General features: G+C 41.8%; 1 protein-coding gene across 1 annotated transcript in view; it reads left to right on the top strand.

The window, feature by feature from the left end:
- Window positions 1-1,905: 1,905 nt before the first annotated feature.
- The window catches only part of bai (Transmembrane emp24 domain-containing protein bai), a 39,883-nt gene continuing 18,609 nt past the window's right edge, over window positions 1,906-23,179 (top strand). Inside the window, exons 1-3 of the mRNA XM_067087821.1 lie at window positions 1,906-2,661; window positions 11,209-11,329; window positions 19,996-20,066. Coding sequence (XP_066943922.1) covers window positions 2,482-2,661; window positions 11,209-11,329; window positions 19,996-20,066 — 372 coding nt within the window. The 5' untranslated portion in view covers window positions 1,906-2,481. The remainder of the gene's footprint in view (window positions 2,662-11,208; window positions 11,330-19,995; window positions 20,067-23,179) is intronic.

Below are 23,179 nucleotides of genomic sequence, written 5' to 3'. Positions count from 1 at the left end.
ATTTTGTATTTATTCGAATATTTACCTTATTTTGGACTCCCAAAATATTCTTTTGCTGTGTTATAAGGGTTTACTGGGTTCGTAAGGATATTTACTACTTATTTAATCATAGAGTTCTAAAATGAAAACGAAAGGTTTAATAACGGTCCTGAACAGATTTTATAACTAACGGATTTACAACTAAGACTTAGCAGCACATCTCAATACTACGTGCCCCATAAATGTTACGTTACATTACGGTAATTACCTATTCATGCAGAACGATTATTTAGCGAGCGGTAATGAGCGATCGTAATCCAAAAATAATGCAAGAAGAAACCAGATGTTTAAACACTAGGACGATTCGTTCTTGGTAGTTTAGGCCTAACTGATAGGTAACTCTTGAAAAAGTTTATTCCGTTGGATTTATTTTGTCTGTTAAATAGAGAATAAATATACTTTAAATATCATTTACCGACAAAGTCTATATGTATGTATGTACTTGTCGCTATCTGTCAGACACATGCATACTGCTGTTGTGTCTTCCACACGGCCATTGCATGTAGTGTGATATGGTGTTGTTTTGATTGTTGTAATGCCTTTCTAAGAAATGAACACTATCGGCTCCTTGGACAGATGATACAGCATTGATTAAGTATATTGAAGAGAAACCGTAGAATCTAGTGAAAGAATCTGAAAGTGTCTCAAAGGGGGAAAAAGTTGACAGAACATATGTGAAAGACTGGTGTATTATTATTATTATTATTATTATTATTATTATTATTATTATTATTATTATTATTATTATTATTATTATTATTATTATTATTATTATTATTATTATTATTCAGAAGATGAAACCTATTCATATGGAATAAGCCCACAAGGCCCATTGACTTGAAATTCAAGCTTCCAAAGAATATGGTGTCCATTAGGAAGAAGTAAGAGGAAGTAAAGGAAACCACAGAAAGAAGAGGTACCACTTATTACAAAAAAATTAATTAATAAATTAATAGGCAGATAAAAGTCTATTAAAATGAAAGGAGAATAGCACTAGGGTAGTAGGGTAGTAATGCACTGGGGTAAAGGGATGTCAGGATGACGGAACAATGAATGTTGTTATAGATGGCAGAAGAACAGAGGCTGTTGTTTCATAGAGGCTTTTGTGAGGAACTGAGTAAGCTTAACAAAATTATATTAGGGTGACAGAATTCGTGAGTCACGGAGTAGTTGAAGAGAAGAGGGTAGGTAGCATTCATTGTGATATATATATATATATATATATATATATATATATATATATATATATATATATGTGTGTGTGTGTGTGTGTGTGTGTGTATGTATGTATGTGTGTGTGCGTGTGTGTACGTGCGTCAGCGAGTTTGTGTGGAGTTGTTTTTAAATGCAAAATGAAAAGTTTACCAAGATTTCCGCTTTAACGTTCAGTGCAAAATCAGCTGACCCATGCAAAACTTAAGTGAATGTCAATTACTACCAATTAGTGAACTAGGTCGCGGTTAATCAAATCGCAGTTACTAAGTGTCATTATCCTTTGATTGATGTCTTGCCGGGTATGGTGTGATGCCGGATATCTAGACACTATAACGTACAAAAATATTAACTCGTTGTTGCGTACTGGGATTATATTTACTATTTTTTCATATAAAACATTGATATGATGTTACTGTCATTAAATTCTCAACATTGCACATGATGTCATCAGAAGTTGGTGCAAATCATTATGTATTTCAGCTTTAAAATTGAATTCAGTTTGTTGTTTTATTGCTTTTCATGTGCTACACATAAAGATCTGTGTTCATTTTCATTTCTCAATATTAATTTTTCGAAATGTATGCATATCCATATGAAGGTATTGCAACCAGAGTTTCGCATTTGATATACCGTTTTCTACATCTGTCCACTAATATTACGTGGAACTCGTCTGTAAGCAACTCGGTTTTTACTTCTACTTGAGCGGATTAGACAAAATGCAATTTTATAATGTGTCTTAAATTTACCCGTATTTACATATGGAAACATTACCTTGGGATAGCCAATAGGTAATATTTGAATACTGAATTGTATATTATCTCATGATTTAAAAAGAAAAGAATTTCTGAGAGGTTGACGAAACAGTTGGTTATGTTCCTAAGGGAAGACAGTTCGAATATGGTAATTGGACATAATTCACAGTGTCTCTTGAAGATAGTTATTATTCATGTGGATATTATTCTGGCTGATGAGGAAGTTTTCCAGTATATTTTGTTAACATCGAAGGGGATTCGTGCGATTTAATCAGAGACCCTTCACAACAAGAGCTACCAATTTCTCATTCCACTGAGTGGAATTCCTTTGCAGTCTTGAGCAAACGTCATCGGCTGCTTTCACCGTCTGACAGTGTTTATCTCGTGAGATATTTTGGCGTCATTCCGTCCCCCCGACCTATAATTCTTCATGTGTGAGACCTGATATTAATCTACGAGTGGCAGAAGGCGCAAAATGGTGGGGCTGGGATTCGTACTAAGCATAGCGGCAGCGCTCTTGTCTGCCGCAGATGGAATCATGTTCCACCTGCAGCCCAACACACAAAAATGTTTACGAGAAGAAATTCACAAGGACGTTCTCGTCACAGGCGAATATAACGTGCAGGAGACCCCCGGCCAGAAGGTCGACATCCAGGTAAGTAGTTCTTCCATAGGGTAGTCTTGGCAAAGGGTTTGGCCTCCGGTAGGCTAGGCAGCCGCTGGAGGTTAGGAGACCTTCTAGGCAATTGCCCATCCTTGGGTATCCTAGTGGTACAGTTAGTAGGTTATGGTCGGCGTTGGCCAGGAATAGGAATTTAAATTCCTCGCTGTTTATGGATTTAAAACAGTATCCCAGACCTAGACCACTGAGTTGCAATAGGCTAGACATGGCTATTCTATCCAAGTTCTCAATAGCTGAGCCAGGCGGCTCAGCTCCCAGGTTACAAATCCTCATGGGAGCAGATGCAGAGTGAGGAGATGGGGGTAGGCGTTGGTAATTGTGCCTCTTAGCAAAAACTTCACTAGAATAAAAGTTATTCCGATAGCGCTGAATGACCATATGGGTCTCAGTGCATGGATTTTTGCCTAAATCACATATTCCTAAAGTTATTCCAGTCTATGTGCTCAAAGTCAAGTTTCACTGTTGGGGGGTGGTGTCAGGGCACATCGCATCACCCTTAGTCAGATTAGGAAGGCAAGCTCTGGTTAGGTTGGTGGTAAATCTAAGCAACAGCTCCACATGGAATAGGCTATTGCCTTGGAAATTGATTTTACCCATACTTTTAGTGTTGCTGATGAAGAAGGTGGTGGTGTTTATTGTCGGTCAATTAATATTAACCTCATATCTACCCAACATGTTGGGAACCCTTTGGGAATGCATGGTTTTGGGTGGGGGAAAACTTAGAAAGACCGGACTGCCATGTTGTTATGGAATGGTCCCTTGCATGCACAAGTCATTTTTCTTCTTCGTTAGGGAGCCAAAAATAATGTTAAATTCTTGATTAGCAACCAGAATGTTCCAGGGAAAATCAGTTTCCAAAGTAGTACCCCATGCGGAGCAATTGCTTAGTTCTACCGGTCAGGTCACGATGCTGTAGGAAAGGTTAGGTTAAGGTTGTTTTGGGTAAGTCATAGCCAGTGCCATACCATGTGTCCCTGGGGGAGTCCAGGGATGCAAAGTACTCCCACTGGCCAGGGAGTACTTTGCCCTAAGTTAGTTTAGGAAGGTGAGGTCTGGACACAGCATTCTCATTTTTCAGTATGGGAATCTAACATTTGGCCAGTTTTCACAGTCAGATTTCTCACACCTGCGCCTGTCTCCCTACTCTGAATCTGCTCCTTAAGGAGATTGCACTCCTTGTAATTTTTATAGCAATTTTTAAGTTAAGTGAGAAGTTGGACTTGAAAGTATAATTTTCCTATGTACTAATGCATGCTTCAAATGCTTCTGATATTTTTTTTTTGTTGTAAAGTTTTATATAATATTGTACCAGCATACCACTCTCGTGAGTGCCGTGATCAGTATGAGCCCCATTGAAATGAATGGTACAACATAAACAAAATATGATAATTGTTCCAACATGATATACAAACCGTCGGTCCTTTACATTAGGAATTACTTTCAGCCTAGGCTGGAAATGGCCGTTAAACTCTTGAGCAAGGTGGTTAGGCAGTAACTGCCGCCAGGTAGGCGGGAATACCTGCCTGCCCGGATGTAAACATTCCAGTTTGCCTTTGGCCGTCATGCATTGCAGACGTGGTTTCGGATCTCTCTGCCTGACTGTCGTTAAGCTCTTATTTTCCCGGTGGGATCTTTCTGTATTTTTGTGTATATATTACGTGTGTTTGATATTTACAGACCCACGATTTGTGATAACCTTGCATAAGCCGTTGTTCCTTGCGCTGCCTTGGTTTTGACGGCCAAGGGCGTATTTTGAGAAGCGTAACCGAGTGGTAATGCTTCTCTTCCAGTAGCCCTTTATGTAGATACTGAAGGCGTTCCCCTGTACATTTCGGAGATATTAGATTGGGACGTAATATCTTTGCTCCCCTACATTCGCTTCCCATCCTGGGCCCCGCCCTCCGTGTACAAGGGGCATCACTACTTCCTTCCTACTTGTGCTCAGTGTTGATTTCGCCGCCTGCGCTTAGAGTTTCGATGGGGGGGAGGTTGCGGGTGTCGTCGGTAAGCCACTTCCACGGCACCCTTGGTGGCCTCCCCTCCATCCTTCTCTCTCCCTGTAGATTCTCCCTTATCTCTCCTTCGGCCTCTTTGCTCGCTCATCAGGTGAAGACCATGAGGGGGGGCCCGCGGGCGGTCGGGCAACCTCTTCTAGGGGCCTCCTCTTGCTGCTTGGGGCAGTTCCCCCCGTAGCGAGAGGAGTCTCCCTCTTCTAATCATCTTTGCTTTTTCTTTCAGGTTGACAGTGAGCATCGCAGACTCGGCAGTAGTTGGCTGGATATCTCAGGGGATATCTTGCATGATGGAGTCCCGATGTTCATTCATTGTTGCATCGGGACCGACCACAGTACCTGGTAGGAATGACAGTTCCACGTCGGGATCATTCAGACTCTGTTCCCACCGATGTGAATCATGGCAGTGCCTCTGGCGTATCTGTGGTCCATCTGCTCTTGCTGTTTTCCTGTGTTATGCTCATGTTGACTGGACAACCGTCTCTGGGCGGCTCTTCATGGTCTCCTGCCACAGTCGCCCTGATCGTTCCTGTTGCTGCTGGTGACTTTCGTGTGACGTTCCTGGCTGTTGCTGTAGCTCCTGGCTTCCGAACAGCTTCAGTAGCTCCTGCATCAGCTGTCGTGATCGTGCCTGCTGCTTCTCCTGGTGGTCGTGTCTGGGGCCGCTTCTGTTGTGTTCCTGTCTAGCTGCCCTGGAGGTTACGATGTCCGCCATCCTGTAGAAGTTTTCGGAGTGAAGGTGAAGGAAGTCGCCCTGTGGAGCAACGTTCCTGGCCGTTGCGGTAGCTCCTGCCTTCCGAACTGCTGCCGTACCTCCTGCATCGGCTGTCGTGATCGTGCCTACTGCTTCTCCTGGTGGTCGTGCCTGGGGCCGCTTCTGTTGTGTTCCTGCATAGCTGCCCTGGAGGTTACGATGTCTGCCATCCTGTAGAAGTTGTCGGAGTGAAGGTGAAGGAAGTCGCCCTGTGGAAGCGACATTCCTGGCCGTTGCGTTAGCTCCTGCCTTCTGAACCGCTGCCATAGCACCTGCATTGGCTGTCGTGATCGTGCCTGCTCCTTCTCCTGGTGGTAGTGTCTTGGGCTGCATCTGTTGTGTTCCTGCCTAGCTGCCCTGGAGGTGACGATGTTTTGTGTCCACCAGCCTGTAGAAGATGTCGTCTTCTGCTGCCTCTTCCCTTCCTCTCCCGAGGTCCAAGGGGATCCTGGAAGCCGGACAGACATCCATTGGCCAAAGGAGAGGAAGGCTGCTTCTTCACCCTTGTTGCCCTTGGATGTCTAGGGACTGCCTCCTTCTGAGGAGGCAGTGGGTCTCTTGTTGGCTCTTCCTGACCTTTGGGTTAGGAAACCAATTCACACAGCCCTGGGTTTTGTGTTTTTTGAGCCGCAGATGAGCAGACCTCGGTTTGCAATCCCGTTCCCAGTCCTAGAGGTTCCTCCTCTAAAATGGGGGCTGCTCCAGGCGCTCGTTTGCAAGCCGCTCCGAGTGCTCGAGATTCTATGGAATATCAAGTACCCCGATCTGGTCTGGAGATTATTTTTCCTCAGCCCAGTTAGGGAGCAGTGTGAGAGAAAGGGCCAAGGCACCCAGGTGTCTCAGCTCTTCCTGCCAGCACCACAAGTGCTTGCCAGTGCATGGTCGGGTTCCCAGCCTGGTGTCTCGATCCTGTCAGTTCGAACACCTAGAAGAAGCAGGGAAGAGAATCCCTTTGGGAGTCCTGCGGGACTTCTAAGGGACTGCTCTCTTCCAGGAGACAAGTTTTTCTCGTTCGCTCTTCCCACCCGAGGGCGGGAGCCGATTTGCATTCTGCTGTGGAGTCTGGTGCCCTCATTGCCAGTCTTAGAAGTCTGTGTCTAAGACTGGTTCTGTGCCTGGCTCTTTCGATCTCTTAGGAAACTGAAACCAGCCGCTCCCGATTTTTGGGAGCCTCGTGGGTAGCTCAAATTTTACGAATCACGAGCGCTATCCTGACGAGAGGCACAGGATGAGAGAAAGTGCCGAGACACCCAGATGTCTGGGTGCTGAGACGCCAGGTGTCTGGGTGCCGAGACGCCAGGTGTCTCCATACTACCCACCAGCTGCTTCGGTTGCTCGGCTGGGTTTCGTCCTTGTGTCTTGAACCTTAGGGTTCGAGCATGCAGGATAGCAGACACAGAATTCCCCTTTAAGCCTTCTTCTCAAGGGGCCTCGGCCTCGAAGGACTGTAGAGTTCGGGAAACTAGCAATAGTTCACGGCAGACGAGTTCCGCACTGTCCAGTTCCAATTGTGTTCGTGCGATCAGCTCAGCTCAGCTCGGCCCCTGGTTGCGCTTGTGAGACTGGCTCGGCTTGCTTGCCCCGCCCAACCATTGGTCGCGCTTGCAAGACTTGCTCAGCTTGGCTTGCCCCGCCTGCCTCCTGTCCACCGCATACCACCTAGCGCGATCGTGTTTGCGTGATCGGCTCAGTTCGGTGCAGCTCGGCTCAGCCCTACTCGGGTTTTTCTGAATCGGGTTCTCGGCTCTGTTCGAGTTAACTTTTTGCTCTTCCCAGGAAAGCGCTTTGCCATGGCACAAGCGCTCTTCTTCCCCCGTGTGGCGATAATCTCCTTCGGTTGACTATCGCTCACGGTCCACCTCTCCTGCTGGTCTTACTGGCAGGACAGGTAGGGGTACTCTTTCTCCTCACCTGTTCTCTTTTCCTCTTGGTTATTCCGAGAGGCGCGAGACAGACAGAGAGAGCTCTTCGGAGTTTGGCTTCCTGGCATGCTTTGGGTGTCAGTCCCCAGATTATCTCGTACTACAACCAGGTAGCCGAGGAGGGTTTCATGGGATCTGTCAAGGCTCCCTCCAAGGGGAGAGGTACAGGAGTTTCACGCTTCGGAAGCAGCGAGGGTCTTCCTCTTCAAGTAGGGACACATCTTCCTCCTGGCTTTGTGAAGTGATCGAAGGAGGTACTCGGCAGCTGATGATGATGATACAGGTACCTTCCACCCGAGAGCTCACAAAGCTGATGGCTTGGTCCATCCCTCGCATTCCAGAAGTTACTGTCGGGCTGGAAGCAAGACATGGTCTCATAGACCACACTCTGTATGTCTTGCCCACAGACCCTTGGAACCTTTTTTCCTTGGCCCTGTGGTGGCTACTGAACAAGTTGTGTTTTCTTACCCGGCTCCTTCAAGAGGACGAATAGCATGTCGCCTAAGGTGTTGGTTCTGGAAGTGAGAAGTATTCCGAGAGTGACTGGCCTCTCTTTCTCCTCCTTCCTCTTCCTTCTACTTCTCCTCCTTCGGGATGAGAATAGGACTCGAACCAACACGTGCTGGACCTGGCGCTGATGCGGTAAGACTACTGTACACATCATGCATGTGTTCTATTTTTCTCCCAGAATCATAGAAGCAATTCTGCTCCCTCTAGCAAGGGGAAGAAGGAAAGTCTGGCAATAAGGGAAACCCTATCTCAGCTTTTCCTTACTGCCTCCGACTCTAAGATTCTTCCAGCCTATTTTGTATGAGTCACGTTTCTCACTCATGCGAAAAGGCCCATCATCTGATATTTGATCTTGTAGTTCCTTCACTCTGATCAGTATGTCAGAGGCTCAGGTACTCCCCGCTCTTTCGACTAGGAGGATTAGCCCAGGTGTGCAGAACTCCAGTCAGTTCAGGAGACTCACTCAGATTCCTCCCTCCAACCAGTGAGTCTTCCTAATGTAAAGGACCGACAGTTTGCATATCATGTCGGAACAAATCATAATTTTTGAAAGTAAATTGTGTTTTTCCTAACTATACAAACCGGAGGTCCTTTACATTACATATTATGCCCACATCATGCCACCCCTCAATTTGAACCTGGACCGAAAGGCAAACTGGAATGTTCACATCCGGGCAGGCGGGTATTCCCGCCTACCTGGCAGGAGTTACTGCCTAACCACCTTGCTCAAGAGTTTATTGGCCGTTTCCAGCCTACGCTGAAAGTAATTCCTAATGTAAAGGACCTCAGGTTTGTATAGTTAGGAAAAATACAATTTACTTTCAAAAATTGTTATATTTATTGGTAACCATAACTTGCAATAGCGTTTAGTATAGTTTTGCACTAGTCACACTAAGGAGACTTAAGATCACAACATGAAAACTCCAATATCAAATATAACAGTATAAAGTAAAATAATACCCAGGCTATATCATGGAAATGTTGTCTAGCCAGAAGGATATAACCTAACTAGCATACTTTCAAGGCTGTACTAGCATCCTACCATACCTGACTGCCCCTCCCTCGAAACCTGCAGAGAATGGTTAAACATGAAGAAAATATATTTCAAAAAATCTTCTTGTAGGTCTTGTTAGGTCTTTTATGAAATCATTACTGGTAAACCAGAGGTTTTACATTCCTAATACTTAACTAGATAAGTTTTATATGTTAAACAAAATAGGAGTCTTGTAAATTTGTGTCCTCTGTTATGATTGACTGAATCCTCATTTGGTTTATTACAGTATAGGTATTACTGAAGGATATTTGCAGTGTCTCGGCAGCCCTTAGCTGCATCCTCTTCTTAGCCTTTCACTTTGCCTCCATTCTTGCATTCTTTCTTCAGTTTTGATGTCCTATCTCTCTTAATTATTACTACATTCAGCTATGGAGTTTTTTCCCAGTTCCACATTTAGATCTTTGTAACTCATATCTTTTTTTCTGTATTTTATCTTGCTGTCCAATCACTCCAACTCCTTTTCACTATCTTAAGCATTGCATGGCCAAATGTGCCTGGTGCTTGGCTTAAGAGCCTAAATTTCAGAAATCAACAATTGACTGAAGCCTTCTCTGCTTTTAAGAGGAACAGAAAGTTAATAAGTGCTAGTAAGCAAGTCTTTAAAGTATAGTAATTTGATCAGTTTTCAAGCTATAAATTGTGTTGATGCATTCTGTCCTCACACCAACTTCCAGCATCATTTAACGTGTCTGTGTCAAGCCAGGTTTATGATTGATGCTTAGTAATGAAAACCAATCCCATTTTTTTAGTGGCAGTGACAGAGCTTGATTTGTGAAGGTATGATCCAGGTGTACTTAAAACAGAAATAATTAGAAAGAATAAAATCTTAATTTTTTTTTAACAAGTCAGTGGTAAATTATTTTATTTCATCAATTATTGTTCGTATTTTCCATTAAAGTGATTAGGCATGAACTGAGTTCTCTCTGCTGTCTCATGCATTTTCTGCCTGCTCATTTATGCCATTTTTCTTGATTTTCTGAGCTGCCTCCTAGTCTTCATCCTTTTATACCTACTACTATTCTGACTGAACTGTTCCTCACCCCTTCTCATTACATTACATGTCAAATAATCTGAATCTTTTGAGACCCATCCTGTTTTCCAGCAACTGCACACCACATCTCTCCTAAACTTCCTCACCACATCTCTCCTCAGCTTCCTCATTTTAATGAGCCCTTTGTTGGCCGACTCGGTTGAGCTTCAGACTGTCACTCGATGGGCCGGAGTTCAGTTCCTGAGGCCGGCTGATGAAGAGTTAGAGGAATTTATTTCTGGTGATAGAAATTAATTTCTCGCTATAATGTTCGGATTCCACAATAAGCTGTAGGTTCCGTTGCTAAGTAACCAATTGGTTCTTAGCCACGTAAAATAAAGTCTAATCCTTCGGGCCAGCCCTAGGAGAGCTGTTAATCAGCTCAGTGGTCTGGTAAAACTAAGGTATACTTAACTTTTTTCCTCATTTTAATATGATGTTCCTGCAGTGTGCTAACTCTGAATCTTAATCTCAAAAGTCTCCTTTTTTTCCATAGTCACTGCCCAGTTTTTTGCTGTATATGCATATCATTCAATAATGGGATACAATGGGATATTTGTATTAGGCAGTAGTCTAGCAGTCTCATGTCACTTTATCCAGGCTGTTGCTGCTTGTTACTGCCCCCTCGATACCTCCTCCTTATTTCAGTCCCTGAGCCAAGTGCTGTTCCCCAACAAAGTGATTCCTCCTCCCTCTTCCCTACTTGCTGTAATTCATTTTAGGTGCTGAAAATCTTTTACTCTCTTCAGCTTACTGTGTTTATATATTCACCTATATTTTTACTATATTTATGTAGCATCCATACAGCCGTACTTCAGACTCTTTTTACTTTTTCATATTTGTTTTGTTTACATTGGTAGCATTTGTTGAGTTATTAGACTTTGAAATAGATCTCTGTGGAATGAGGAGAGCAGGTTTATAAGAGGCCAGGGATGTGCAGTACAGTAAATGCCTAGTGACTATGCCACCAGTAAACACACTAATTGACTGGATGACTTGCTTTTGCATAATTATAGTCCTTTTAAAGGACTTTGATTAATAAGCTGTTACTGTATGTTTGTCACAAACTTCTCAGTCATAATGAGCCGTCAATTCTGGTCTGTGATTGATGGCTCAGTAAGGTTGATGAGTTTGGATGAAAAACTTGTTTATGTTTTAAAAACTTAGTATTGGGGGACGTCTTTACTGATACTAATGTTTGCTATGACAACGAAAATTACAAATTTTATGCTTTTCAGGTCACAGATTCCAAAGGCCACCACCTTTACATGAAAGAAGAAATTGACTCTGGGAAATTCATTTTCAACACAGAGGATTATGATGTCTATGAAGTTTGTTTCATATCTCGTGTTCCCCCAAGTAAGTTTCTGTGAATACGTTGCTTACACAATGTGATATTGTAATTTTTAAAAATTGTGCTGCTGTTAATTTAAAGTGTTGCAGAGTTTCATATTGATGCAAAAATGGTGTGTTGTACTACTGTATCCTTCAGTAGATACTTTTAAGGATTTGAGTCATCTCAGTTTTGGAAGTTAATTGCTTAGGTATGAATTGTATTCTGTATTACAGTGTAATTAAGTGCCTCCCTATGTAAATATAATAAGTTTATTTTTGCATAAAACTTGAGATATGACAGTCTAGATTAGAGAGGAGACTCTTCAATTATTATTTTGCCCCTCTCCTTAATTATAACTCCTGTGACATAAAGGTGAAAAATAAAGTTGATTAAAGACTTTTTACAGAATAAAAACTCAACTCTTTATGAATCCAGTAGATTAGGGAAACTGGGGTATGGGAAGACTTCATAAATTGCTGTAGATGTAGTGTTCAGGAATGGGAACAAGTTAGAGTGGCTGCTGTTCAACGTTTTGTACGAGTAAGCAAGATAAAAGGTTTATCACTGCTTTTTCACTTATGGTGAGGTTACATTATGTTGTGATAAAAGTGTGTATGATGATGTGAATTTTTTTATATAAGTAACTTACCAAGTAATTACATAGCTATTATTTCACTTTACACCGCAGCTTGAATTCAAATTTTCGCAGGTAACACTTCACACATCTGTGTAGGTGACCAGTTCCACCCACTAGCAGGAATATTAGGAACGACTTTAGCAGATAACCTCAATCTGTTCTTGCCATGCTCCTGTTCCTGCCGTGCTCGGGTGAACGCCGAGTATGGCAGCAGCTGTATTCATTATTTTCCGGATATAATATCTGGATTTCGGTGGCGTACACATCCACTTGAACGCGTATTAGTAACCTTCATGAAATCTCAGGATGAGTTTGTTCCTTGTTTTTGTTATTATTAAATTGATTTGTCATCACAGGCTTTGTCTAAAAGTCTTTTGTTTACGTGTAGGCTTGTGAGCCACTGATAACAACTCTGCCCTAAAGTAATCCTCGTATGTGTTACGCCATTCCTTTAGGCTGAATCTTTTGTATTATGTTTTGTGTACTGGGTCTAGATTAATTGCAAGCCTTTGGTATAATTTTGCATTAAAATTAATTTTCGAATGGTGTTTTCCAGGCATAGGCACCTGCTTAGGGAAACATTTTGCCTTTTAAGTGAAAGTCAAGGACATCAGAGCAGCCTCATCCTCCTTAGCTTTCAGGCTCATTTGTCCACGGCTTCTGTTCTACTTAGTCCTACTGGAATTATATTCATCCTCCACGTCTTTATTTCCATTCCACATAGCCCTACTGGAAGTGCAGTCGTCCTCCGCGTCTCGCTTTCTTTTTAAGTGATCCCGATCATCTAGCTCTCCTGTCGCCTAGTTCGCTGGGCGACAGCTATAGTCTGGCGCCAGCTATGGAGCTTCCAGAGCCACGAGCTTCTGGCTTGTCTGGCTCTCAGCTCTCCTGGCACCCAGCCTGGCACCAGCTCTTGCTCCAAGTGCCCGCTAGCTCCCACAAGCTCCCACAAGCGCCCGCTAGCTCCCACAAGCTCCCACAAGCGCCCGCTAGCTCCCACGAGCACCCGCCAGCTCCCACGAGTGCCCGTCAGCTCCCATGAGCGCCCGCCAGCTCCCATGAGTGCCCGTCAGCTCCCACGAGTGCCTGCCAGCTCCCACGAGTGCCCGCCAGCTCCCGCAAGCACCTGCTAGCTCCCACGAGCGCCTGCTAGCTCCTGTGGGTGCCTGTTAGCTCCCACAAGCACAAGCACCCACTAGCTACCACAGCTGCCTGCTAGCTCCCATGAGTGCCCACCAATCCTGAGCTCTTAGCTCAACTGGTGCTCAGCGCTTCTGATGCCAGCTACAGCCTAACACCAGATCATTCTCCGAGCATTCAAGCCCTCTCCAGCCCTGTGGGAGAATAGGGAGATCTCTGTCCTTTTGGAGTTTTTCAGAGGACCATCCTCTACATATGGTGATATTGCAAGATCCATTTCATTCACTGACTAGAACGTATTGCCCTCATAGACTTCTAACTTGGGACGCACTCAAAATTAAGAGAGCAATTTGCCTTCTTTTAAGTGAAGCTAAGGATGTCATGGTAGCCTCTACCACTTTAGTTTTTATACATTCTATACCTCATACATCCATTCTCCCTTTGAACTACTGGGAATGTAATCATTCTTTGTTTCTCACAATTTTTAAATTTGTCTCTTCACCTTGTAATAAGATGTCGAGCTTTTTGCAGAGCCAGGGGGTACATTGTACCTGAAGCACCCACCACTCTCAGTGGATGGGTTGTGGTTTTATGTCAGTGTAGGTGACAATGTTGTCTGGTGGTTTTTATTTTGGTGCTACACCCAAGGCAAGGGTGAGCACTTATCATCCTTTGCTAGCCATCGGAATACATCCTTCTCTGCCAAGTTCCCACAAAGTAGGAGGCAACCCAAGGCTATACCGCCATGCCACTATGAGTTAAGATGAGTGCCTTCCAGAGGCAGTATCCCGGTAGCTCTCTTAGCTGATTCTGTTTTCAAATTCAGTACATAATGTTTCTGGAGTAGAATATGTCCATGTATTTCACCTATCAATGTGGGAATCAGCTATGTAATTACTTGGTAAGTTACTTATATAAAAATGACATTTTTATAATAAAATAAAGTTTTATATATACAGTAAACTCCCATATTCGCGGTCTCACAATTCACGGAGTTACCTATTCCTGGATTTCTCCATGGAAACACAACACATTATTCGAGGAAAATTCGCCCATTCGCGGTATTTTAACTGAAAAATATTCACTTATTACTGTATTTTCATATCATTTTCATGACTAAATGCACTTTATGTGATAAAACTATTAAAATACTCAGGTATAAAGTATTTTAGAGGTTTTTTTTTTTTTGTTTGAACTATCAAACTGGCAGTCCAAGGAAGGTCAAGATGGAAACGAATCAGTTGATCCTGTCAGCCATCCATCAGGGGGATTGGATGGTGACAATAGATGTGGAGGATGCTTATTTCCACATTCCAGTTCATCAGGATTCCAAGAAGTATCTGAGATTCGCGTTCCAGGACAGGGTCTTCCAGTTCCGGGCCCTGTGCTTCGGCCTCTCCACAGCACCTCAAGTTTTCACCCGGGTTATGGCTTCTTTAGCAAAGTTCCTACACATTATAGTAATCAACATGTCCTTTTACCAAGATGATTGGTTCCTACGCTCCCCATCAGATGCCCAATGCACAGAGGACCTTCAGAAGACCCTTCAACTTGTGCAAGACCTAGGATTGCTGATAAACTTCAAGAAATCACAATTAATCCCCACAGTCGATTCTTTATTTTGGGATAGTGATAGATTCTCTGAATTTTCAGGCTTTTCCATCCCAACAAAGGATTTGCAACTGTATTCCGAAAGTTTGAGAAATCATGTCTCTTTCGTCCTGCTCGGCCAACGCTTGGATGAGCCTTGTGGGAACTCTGTTGTCAGTCGAGAAGTTTGTACCTCTGGGCAGACTACACATCAGACCCCTTCAGTTCTATCTCAAAGCCAACTGGCGGAGAAAGATATTTCCAGATTCGTTCATCTTCAGAATCACCCCCAAAATCAAGGAAGACCTTTGGTGGTGGCTGGCGGAGGACAGATTCAAGACAGGGATGTCACAGTCTCCTGCAAACCCCAACCTAATGTTGTACTCCGACGCGTCAGAGCTGGGTTGGGGAGCCCTTCTGAACAGCTTGGAAGTATCAGGTTTATGGTCCCTGATCGAAAGAGATTTGCACATATAAATGTGAAAGAATTGAGGGCAATACACCAGGCCTTTCAGTTTTTTGTGACAGAGACCTTTGGGAAAACAGTTGCAGTACATTCAGACAGCACAACCACACTGGCCTATATAAAGAAACAAGGGGGAACCCACTCTTTTTTGCTATGTGAAACAGCCAAAGACTTTCTTCTGTGGGCACAGAGCAACAGGACCATCGTTCTGACCCGCTTTGTCCAGGGCAAAATGAATATTCTTGCGGACGAACTAAGTTGCAGCAAACAGGTTCTACTGACGGAGTGGACACCCAATCCTCAGGTGTGCACCGACCTGTGGAAACAGTGGGGAAAGCCGACGGTAAACCTGTTTGCAACGTCAAGAAACCACCGTCTCCCTCTGTACTGTTCCCTGACTCCAGATCTGCAAGCGTGGGTGATGGATGCCATGTTGCAAGATTGGTTGGGTCTCAACGTCTTCACCTTTCCTCCCTTCAACATGGTAAGAGAAGTGTTGAAGTTCAGCACCCACAGCAGTGTATCATTGACCCTAGTGGCTCCCTTTTGGCTGTGCAAGGAGTGGTTCCCGGACCTTCTAAGCCTATTAGTAGACTATCCAACGCTTCGACCTCAGAAGAAAAATCTTCTCGGGCAGCCCCATTTTCTTCATTTTCACCGAGGCTTGCCTACTCTCGCTCTGACAGGCTTCAGGTTTTTCAAGGAAGGCTGCAGAAGCTATCACAGGATGTAGGTGATGATCTTTTGCTATCACAAGGATGTAGACAGAAATATATGATCTTTTGCTGCAGATTTTTGCTGTTCCTCAGATCCTCGAAAGGTCTAGGTCAACCATCAAGGGATACAGATCTATGTTGAATTCTGTCTTCAAGCACAGATAAATAGACCTTGCATTAAACCAGGACTTAAATGATTTAATAAAGTCCTTGAATACCACTAAGCAAGATAGAAGCCCGGTTCTTGCATGGAATTTGGACATCGTCCTCAAATGGCTTTCAGGCCCTCCCTTTGAGCCTCTAGAGTCCTCCTCTCTTAAAGATCTGACATGAGAGATGCTTTTTCTTATGGCCTTAGTGACAGCAAAGAGGTTTAGCAAGCTACATGCCTTTGGTAAGAGAGTAGGCTTCTTGCAAGGTGACACTATCTGCTCCTTGACTTTAGATTTTATGGCAAAGAACAAAGACCCCTCCAGTCCCTGGCCATGCTCCTTTACAGTCAAGAGCCTGGCTAACATTCTAGGTCAAGCAGATCAAGAAAGACTCCTCTGTCCAATTTGTTCTCTTCGCGAGTATGTACAAAGAACCAAAGAAGTTAGAGGCCCTTCTCTGAATCTGTGGTGTTCAGTTAAAAACCCCAGTCGGCCATTATCCAAGAATGCCTTAACATTCTTTTTAAGAACAGTGATTTCTGAATCACACTCCAAGATCCAGGAGGATGTTTTTCCTCTATACAAAGTCAAAGCACATGAAATTAGAGCAGTAGCGACATCCTTCGCCTTCAAGCTCAATCTGTTGCTGTCTTCTCTCCTGCAATCCAGGTATTGGAGGTGCAAATCAGTTTTTGCAGTGTCCTACCTGCGTGATGTGGAAACAACTTACGAAAATTGCAGTACTCTAGGCCCATTTTTTGCAGTTGGGTGAAGAGGAATAGGAAGAATTTCTTATTTTCCTCTGTCCACTCTCCTTGAATTAGGATTGGTGTTTTCATGGGAAGTCTGACTGGTACCTTGTCATGAGTACCATCATTTGGTTTTAAAATTCTGGTCATATTTTCTACTGTACCCAGGGCAAGGGCACACACATTTTGATGTGTCTTGTTTGGATTATTAGCTTTGGCAACCTGCGATTAACTCCTATGTTGCAAAGCACCCACCGGAGTAGAGGCAACTCTTGGCCCTACCGCCACGCCACTACAGGTTGAGAGGAGCTCCGACCAGAGGCAGTACCCACCTGCCGTAGCTCCCTCACCAGGTAAGGTTACAACAAGCATTTCACGATGCTAGCTAATTTCTTATTTCAAATTCACCTCCATCCCTGGGTGTTTTTGAGTAGTTTTGTCTATGTATCCCACCTCCTGTCAATGTGGGATTCAGCTGTGTAATTGTTTGGTAAGTTACGTAAATAAAAATGATATTTTTATTATAAAATAAAGTTTTATATATACTTACCAAATAATTACATGATCAGAGCCCTCCCTCCTCCCCTCTCTTGGACGTACAGCATGAACGAACTGAGCTCTTTAGCTGTGTTGTAACTATCCTTCCCCAAAAGTGGGTGGGGCAGTATAACTACACCTCAAACAAACGAGCACTACCGCGATTTTTAGATTTTGAGCTGCTGTGTAAAGTAGAAACAAAAGCTGTGTAATCATTTGGTAAGTACTGTATACATAAAACTTTATTTTATTATAAAAATATCATATTTATATGCTACACCCTAATGACTGATAGTACGAGGTGCATTCAGAAAGTATCTGACCTTTGTCCATAAAAGGACAAATGATTCACCAATCAGCAACTTAGTTTTGTTGGAGTTGACAGCATTCTTACTGCGCATGCGTGTAAATTTTAAAAGCTCTAGTGTGTGGCAGTACCCGCCTGTGAGGGTCAGAGTGCAGACGTCCAGTACAAGCTCGTCGGATTATCATCCTTACACAACATGTCGGAGCGCATCGAGCAGCGCTACTGCATTAAGTTCTGCTACAAGCTTGGCGATACACAAGTGCAAACTATCCAGAAGATTCAGCAAGCCTTTGGCGATGAAGCCATGGGAGTAACACAAATAAAGGAGTGGTATAATCGCTTCGAGCAAGGACAAAGCTCAGTTGAGAGCAAGCCACGGTCAGGCAGGCCTTCCACCAGCAGAAACGAAGAAATCATTGAAATTGTTCGTCGAATAGTGGAGGCCGACCGTCGTATAACCATCAACGAAATTACTGAAGAAGTAGGAATAAGCACAGGTTCAGTTCATACAATTTTAACGGAAGATTTGGCCATGCGACGAGTGTGTGCTAAATTTGTTCCCAAGTTGCTGTTGGAACAGCAGAAACAACTCCGCCTGGAAATTGCACAAGACCTGCTTGACTGTGCTAACAGTGACTCTGACTTCATGAAGACTATCATCACTGGTGATGAGACATGGGTGTATGGATATGACCCGAAACTAAATTTCAGTCATCACAATGGAAGCAGCAGACATCACCAAGACCCAAAAAAGCGCGACAGGTTCGTAGCAATGTCAAGGTAATGTTGACATGTTTTTTTGACTCCAATGGTATTGTGCATCATGAATACGCACCAGCAGGACAAACAGTTAATAAGGGGTATTACCTTGAGGTTATGCGACACCTTCGAGATGCAGTACGACGAAAATGACCGGAAATGTGGGCGGCGCGAAACTGGCAACTTCACCATGACAATGCACCTGCTCATTCTGCCTACCTGATCCACGCTTATCTGGCCAAAAACAACACTCCATTTGTTCGTCATCCTCCCTACTCTCCAGACATGGCACCTTGTGACTTCTGGCTGTTCCCTAAACTGAAAACAACTCTGAAAGGGAAGCGTTTTGAGTCGAGAGAGGAAATTATGAGAAAAACGACCGCAGAGCTTTACAGCATCCCAATGTCGAGATTCCAGAGATGTTACCAGCAGTGGCAGCACCGGTGGGAAAAGTGTGTGCACTCCCAAGTGGAGTACTTTGAAGGTGATTGAATACATTTTTTTCAAATGTGCAAATTTTTCTCTTTATGGACCAAGGTCGGATACTTTTTGAATGGACCTCGTATATTAATAAAGGTATTACATATACAGTATGTTGAAAATCCATAAAATCTACTACAGTAATCTATAGCAAATCTAGAGCACAGATTCATTTAATGATTCTGTGGTAATTTTTTTTACAAAGATATACAGTACAGACAAAGCTATTATACAGTACAGATTATATAAAAATAATTTGAAGCATGTGATTAGGTGTTAAAGTAGCAAACATTATACAGTAAACTCTTGAAATTTTCATGCTCCACACACATTCCTGGGTACAGTAGAAATAATATAAATAGGCAAGGTTATATTAAGCACGAGCAAGTCAGTATGAAGTAGATATTTAGTACGGGCAAAATGTGCAGTAATTGCGGACATTTTGCTGCTGTTTTTTATTACAAATTTGTTTGTAGCAAGAAAGAGCATTTTCTGCTTGTCTTTCTAATTTTTCAAATCTTGTATGATTTATTCACTTGTTTGTATCATGTCTTTCTAATTTTTCAAATCTTGTATGATTTATTCACTTGTTTGTATCATTTGCAAACCGCTATAGTTTTGAAATATAATTTGAACCATTGTAAAGTTGGGAGCATCTGTATGTTTGTTCTTTTTCTTTCTTTATTCTTTACATTTATTGTGATTGTGTCAGGATAATCAGTTTCCATTTTATTTTTTACATTTTTTGTGATTGTGTTAGGATAACCAGTTTTTATTTTACTTTTTACATTTATTGTGATTGTGTTAGGATAATCAGCTACAGTAGAAGTTCATATGTTAATGTTGTGACAATAAGAGCAGAAGTTCATATGTAAGTGGCAAACATTTTAAAAGGCTCCTTAGGGAAGTGATGACTTGTATTGATGAAGCATGAAAATTGTGAGTTTTTTGTTTGTTAAACATCAAAACTTTTATTTGACAAGTGAATCTTACATGGTTTTCTCTTTGTGGTATTGCTTAGTGTACATTATGAGCAAATTGTGTAAAGCATATCATTTGAGGGTTATATTCTTTCATTTTTGTAAGTGACATTTGAAATGCCAATTTAACCAATTTTGCTTCTCATCACTACTGACGTATGTCGTTATTTCCACAGCTCAGCGAGGTATACAACAGGAAATTACTCTCAACACAAAGCATGGCGTTGAAGCTAAAAGTTATGAAGCGGTGAGTCTCATGACAGACTTTTGACATTTCTTCTAGGAGTTTGAGTAACTTACATAAAGTGAAAGGAATTTCTTACATGTTTAGAAATATTTCTTATCACAAATCTTCACAAAATTTTGATATGGGTTTTGATATTCTGTTGAGTGTTCTTGTTATTATTGAAACTCTGAAAGTAGGGAATGGTATATAGTAGTGGAAGTTATTATATAAAATGTCATTGATTGGGCAAGTTTCTAAAACAATACTATTACAATGTGGTGCCTAGTGCTGGTATTTATTTTTTACATTCCTTTTTGGAGTACCCTATTAACTTTTTTCCATTATAATATTTTGTCTTTTTTTTTTCAATTAAACTTTGTCACCCTTTATTTACCAAGGAGGAAAAGGATCTTTTCTTTCAGCGGTTTCCATTATAGTATCCAGCTTAGTTCCTTCATGTAATTTATTGTTTGTGAAATGTTAACTGTATGTACATGGCATATCAAGGTAATGCTGTACTGCAGTTACTTTTATATTTGACATTATAGAATAAGGCAAGTTTGAGGGTATCTTTGCTCTTAAAATGAGTTTGTTTTGTGATGTTGAAGTGTTTTTAATTAGCAATTTAGTGCGAAAATTTTTTTGAATAATTTATTACTCAATTTTGGAGAAGTTATTTGCATTCATTATTCTTTTCATATATCATGGTCTAATCTTTTTGTGTACTTTAGTTTGAAATGCATTTCTTAGTTTTATTTTTTGGGGGTGTTGTAATTGATTTCCCTCATTTTACATCACCATAAACACATAAAACTTAATAGCTCATATTTTAAGTTTATAGATTCATTCAACAACTTTTATAAAGGATCCATAGAATAAGTTTTGAGGAGATTTTTTAATGATCATGATATAAGGAATTTTTATATCTGGTTATATTGTTGTTTTATCTAAGTGTAAGTAGGATGTTAATCTTTTGTAAGTTATTTTAAATGGTTTTCCTTTGGGTAACATCTCATTGAAATGAAAGTATTTCTTCACAAACCCCTCACTCATGTAGCATGTATTTGCAGTCTCTGAATGTCCAAAACACTACAGTCTTTTATCTTACAAACAGAAGAAGCATAGCACTTGCTCTGTGCTGGCTCCTCCTGAATCTGCAAGTACACAGCAGTTACATCCCTTGCTTCCTATAACTTTTTTATCATTCTTTCCTTCTGCCTTTTCTCCTATTCATCTTACTTCTATGCAGGTTATAAGTGAATTGATATAGCGCCGTAACAGTTAGATAATTATTTTGGATAAATTTTACCCATTTCTAAAGATACCTGTATCTTTATAGCTATATCTTTATGCTGGCAGGTGTGGTTGACATTCAAAATAAAAAGATCACTTGGGTGACCCAGATGACTGTCTAGTTCACCTGTTCTTCACCAGCTGTGTTTCGAATGATGTACAGTATTTATCAGAATTCTTTTTGCCATAAGGCAGCTTAGTTGTCAGTGATTTGCTAGTTGTTTTGGCTGCTTTTTCATGGAATTGGGGCTTTTGTGTTATGATCACTCAGGATTTTTCTAACGGACAGTAGGGACAGAACATCTGATTTTATATAAGTTACTTACCAAGTAATTACATAGCTATTAGTTTCTATTACCAGCAGCTAGAATTTTGAAATTTGAGGTAGCGCTGGCATGGTGCTGGGAGAGAAAGCATAGGGAACTCTCTGTTCCTTTGCTATCCACTCACCTTGACTTAAGGTTTTGAGTTGGTGGGAAGCTTGAGGTAATTTGTACCTGGAGTACCCACCAGTTTTGTTTTTTAATGGTTTGGGTTATGGTTTTAATTTTGTGATGTAGGTGATAGTATTGTTGTTTTGTATTCTGGTCTTCGCCCAGGGCAAGGGCATCTTTTAAACTTTGTCAGCATACGGTGTACTTCCTCCGTATGCACTTCCTCTGCTGCAAAGTTCCTACTAATGTAGGGGCGACCCTTAGCTACACTGCCACGCCCACTACAAGTTGAGACAAGCACCGACCAGAGGCAGTACCTACCTGCAGCAGCTCTCTCAATAGGTAAGGAAACAACAAACATTTGTTCAGTGTTAGCAACCTTTTTATTTCAAATTTATTACTTACTTAATGCTTTGGAGTAGAATATGTCCATGCTCTTTCCCACCTCCTAACAATGTGGAATCAGCTGTTTAATTACTTGGTAAGTTACTTATATAAAAATGACATTATTATGATAAAGTTTTATATACACTTACCAAGTAATTACATGATCGGAGCCCACCCTCCTCCCCTTGCATGGACATTAGAGCATGAAACGAAGTAAGCTCTCTGCTAAGTTGTTCCTTTGAGTCCCGGATAGTGGGCAGGGCCTTGTCACCTACACACAAAGGATAGAAGCGTCGCCACGTGAATTTTGAATTTTTTAAGCTGCACTAGATTAGGAACCAATAGCTATGTAATTACTTGGTAAGTATATATAAAACTTTATTTTATCATAAAAATGTCATTTTTATGTGGTTTGTATATATCTTGCTATTTCACTTTGCCACAGCAAGCTAGTACAACTCTATGTTTCTATGTTCAACTCTCTCTGTTGGACATACAGATCACAAACAGTAACTCTTGGGCATTCAGCAGTTCAAGCCTTTCTTGAGAATTGTAATTCAGGCTGTAGGAGTGATGTGTTTTATAGAATGAATTTACTTTTCCCTATAAACCCCTCATTCATGTTAAACCTCCATTATCCCAGGATGCTGATTTCTTGCATCCTTCATCTAGACTACAGGAAAAGTGAGGCAGGCGATTTCAATATGCCTGTGGCAGTCAGGTAGCACATGTAGAGAGCTGCTACCACTCTTCTGTTTGGTAAATGAAAGACTGCAGTGTCTTGAACGTTTGAGTACCACAATGTGGCTGTTTGCCAGTGGTGGGTTTGTAAGAAAAATTTAATTTTGCTTTATGAAATTTGAGTTTCCTTTTAGCGTTGAGTACAACACTTTATAATAATAAACTGTTCTAACTGAATATTGTAAATAACTAATTTCATATAAGTAACTTACCAAGTAATTATATAGAGCTATAGGTTTTCAACTATGGCAGCCTAAAAATTCAAAATTTGCTGTAGCG

Source organism: Macrobrachium rosenbergii, chromosome 44, assembly GCF_040412425.1.
Source record: "Macrobrachium rosenbergii isolate ZJJX-2024 chromosome 44, ASM4041242v1, whole genome shotgun sequence".
Taxonomy (NCBI): Eukaryota; Metazoa; Arthropoda; class Malacostraca; order Decapoda; family Palaemonidae; genus Macrobrachium; species Macrobrachium rosenbergii.
The sequence above is the reverse complement of the archived record's forward strand: the minus strand, read 5'-3'. Positions and strand labels throughout refer to the sequence as shown.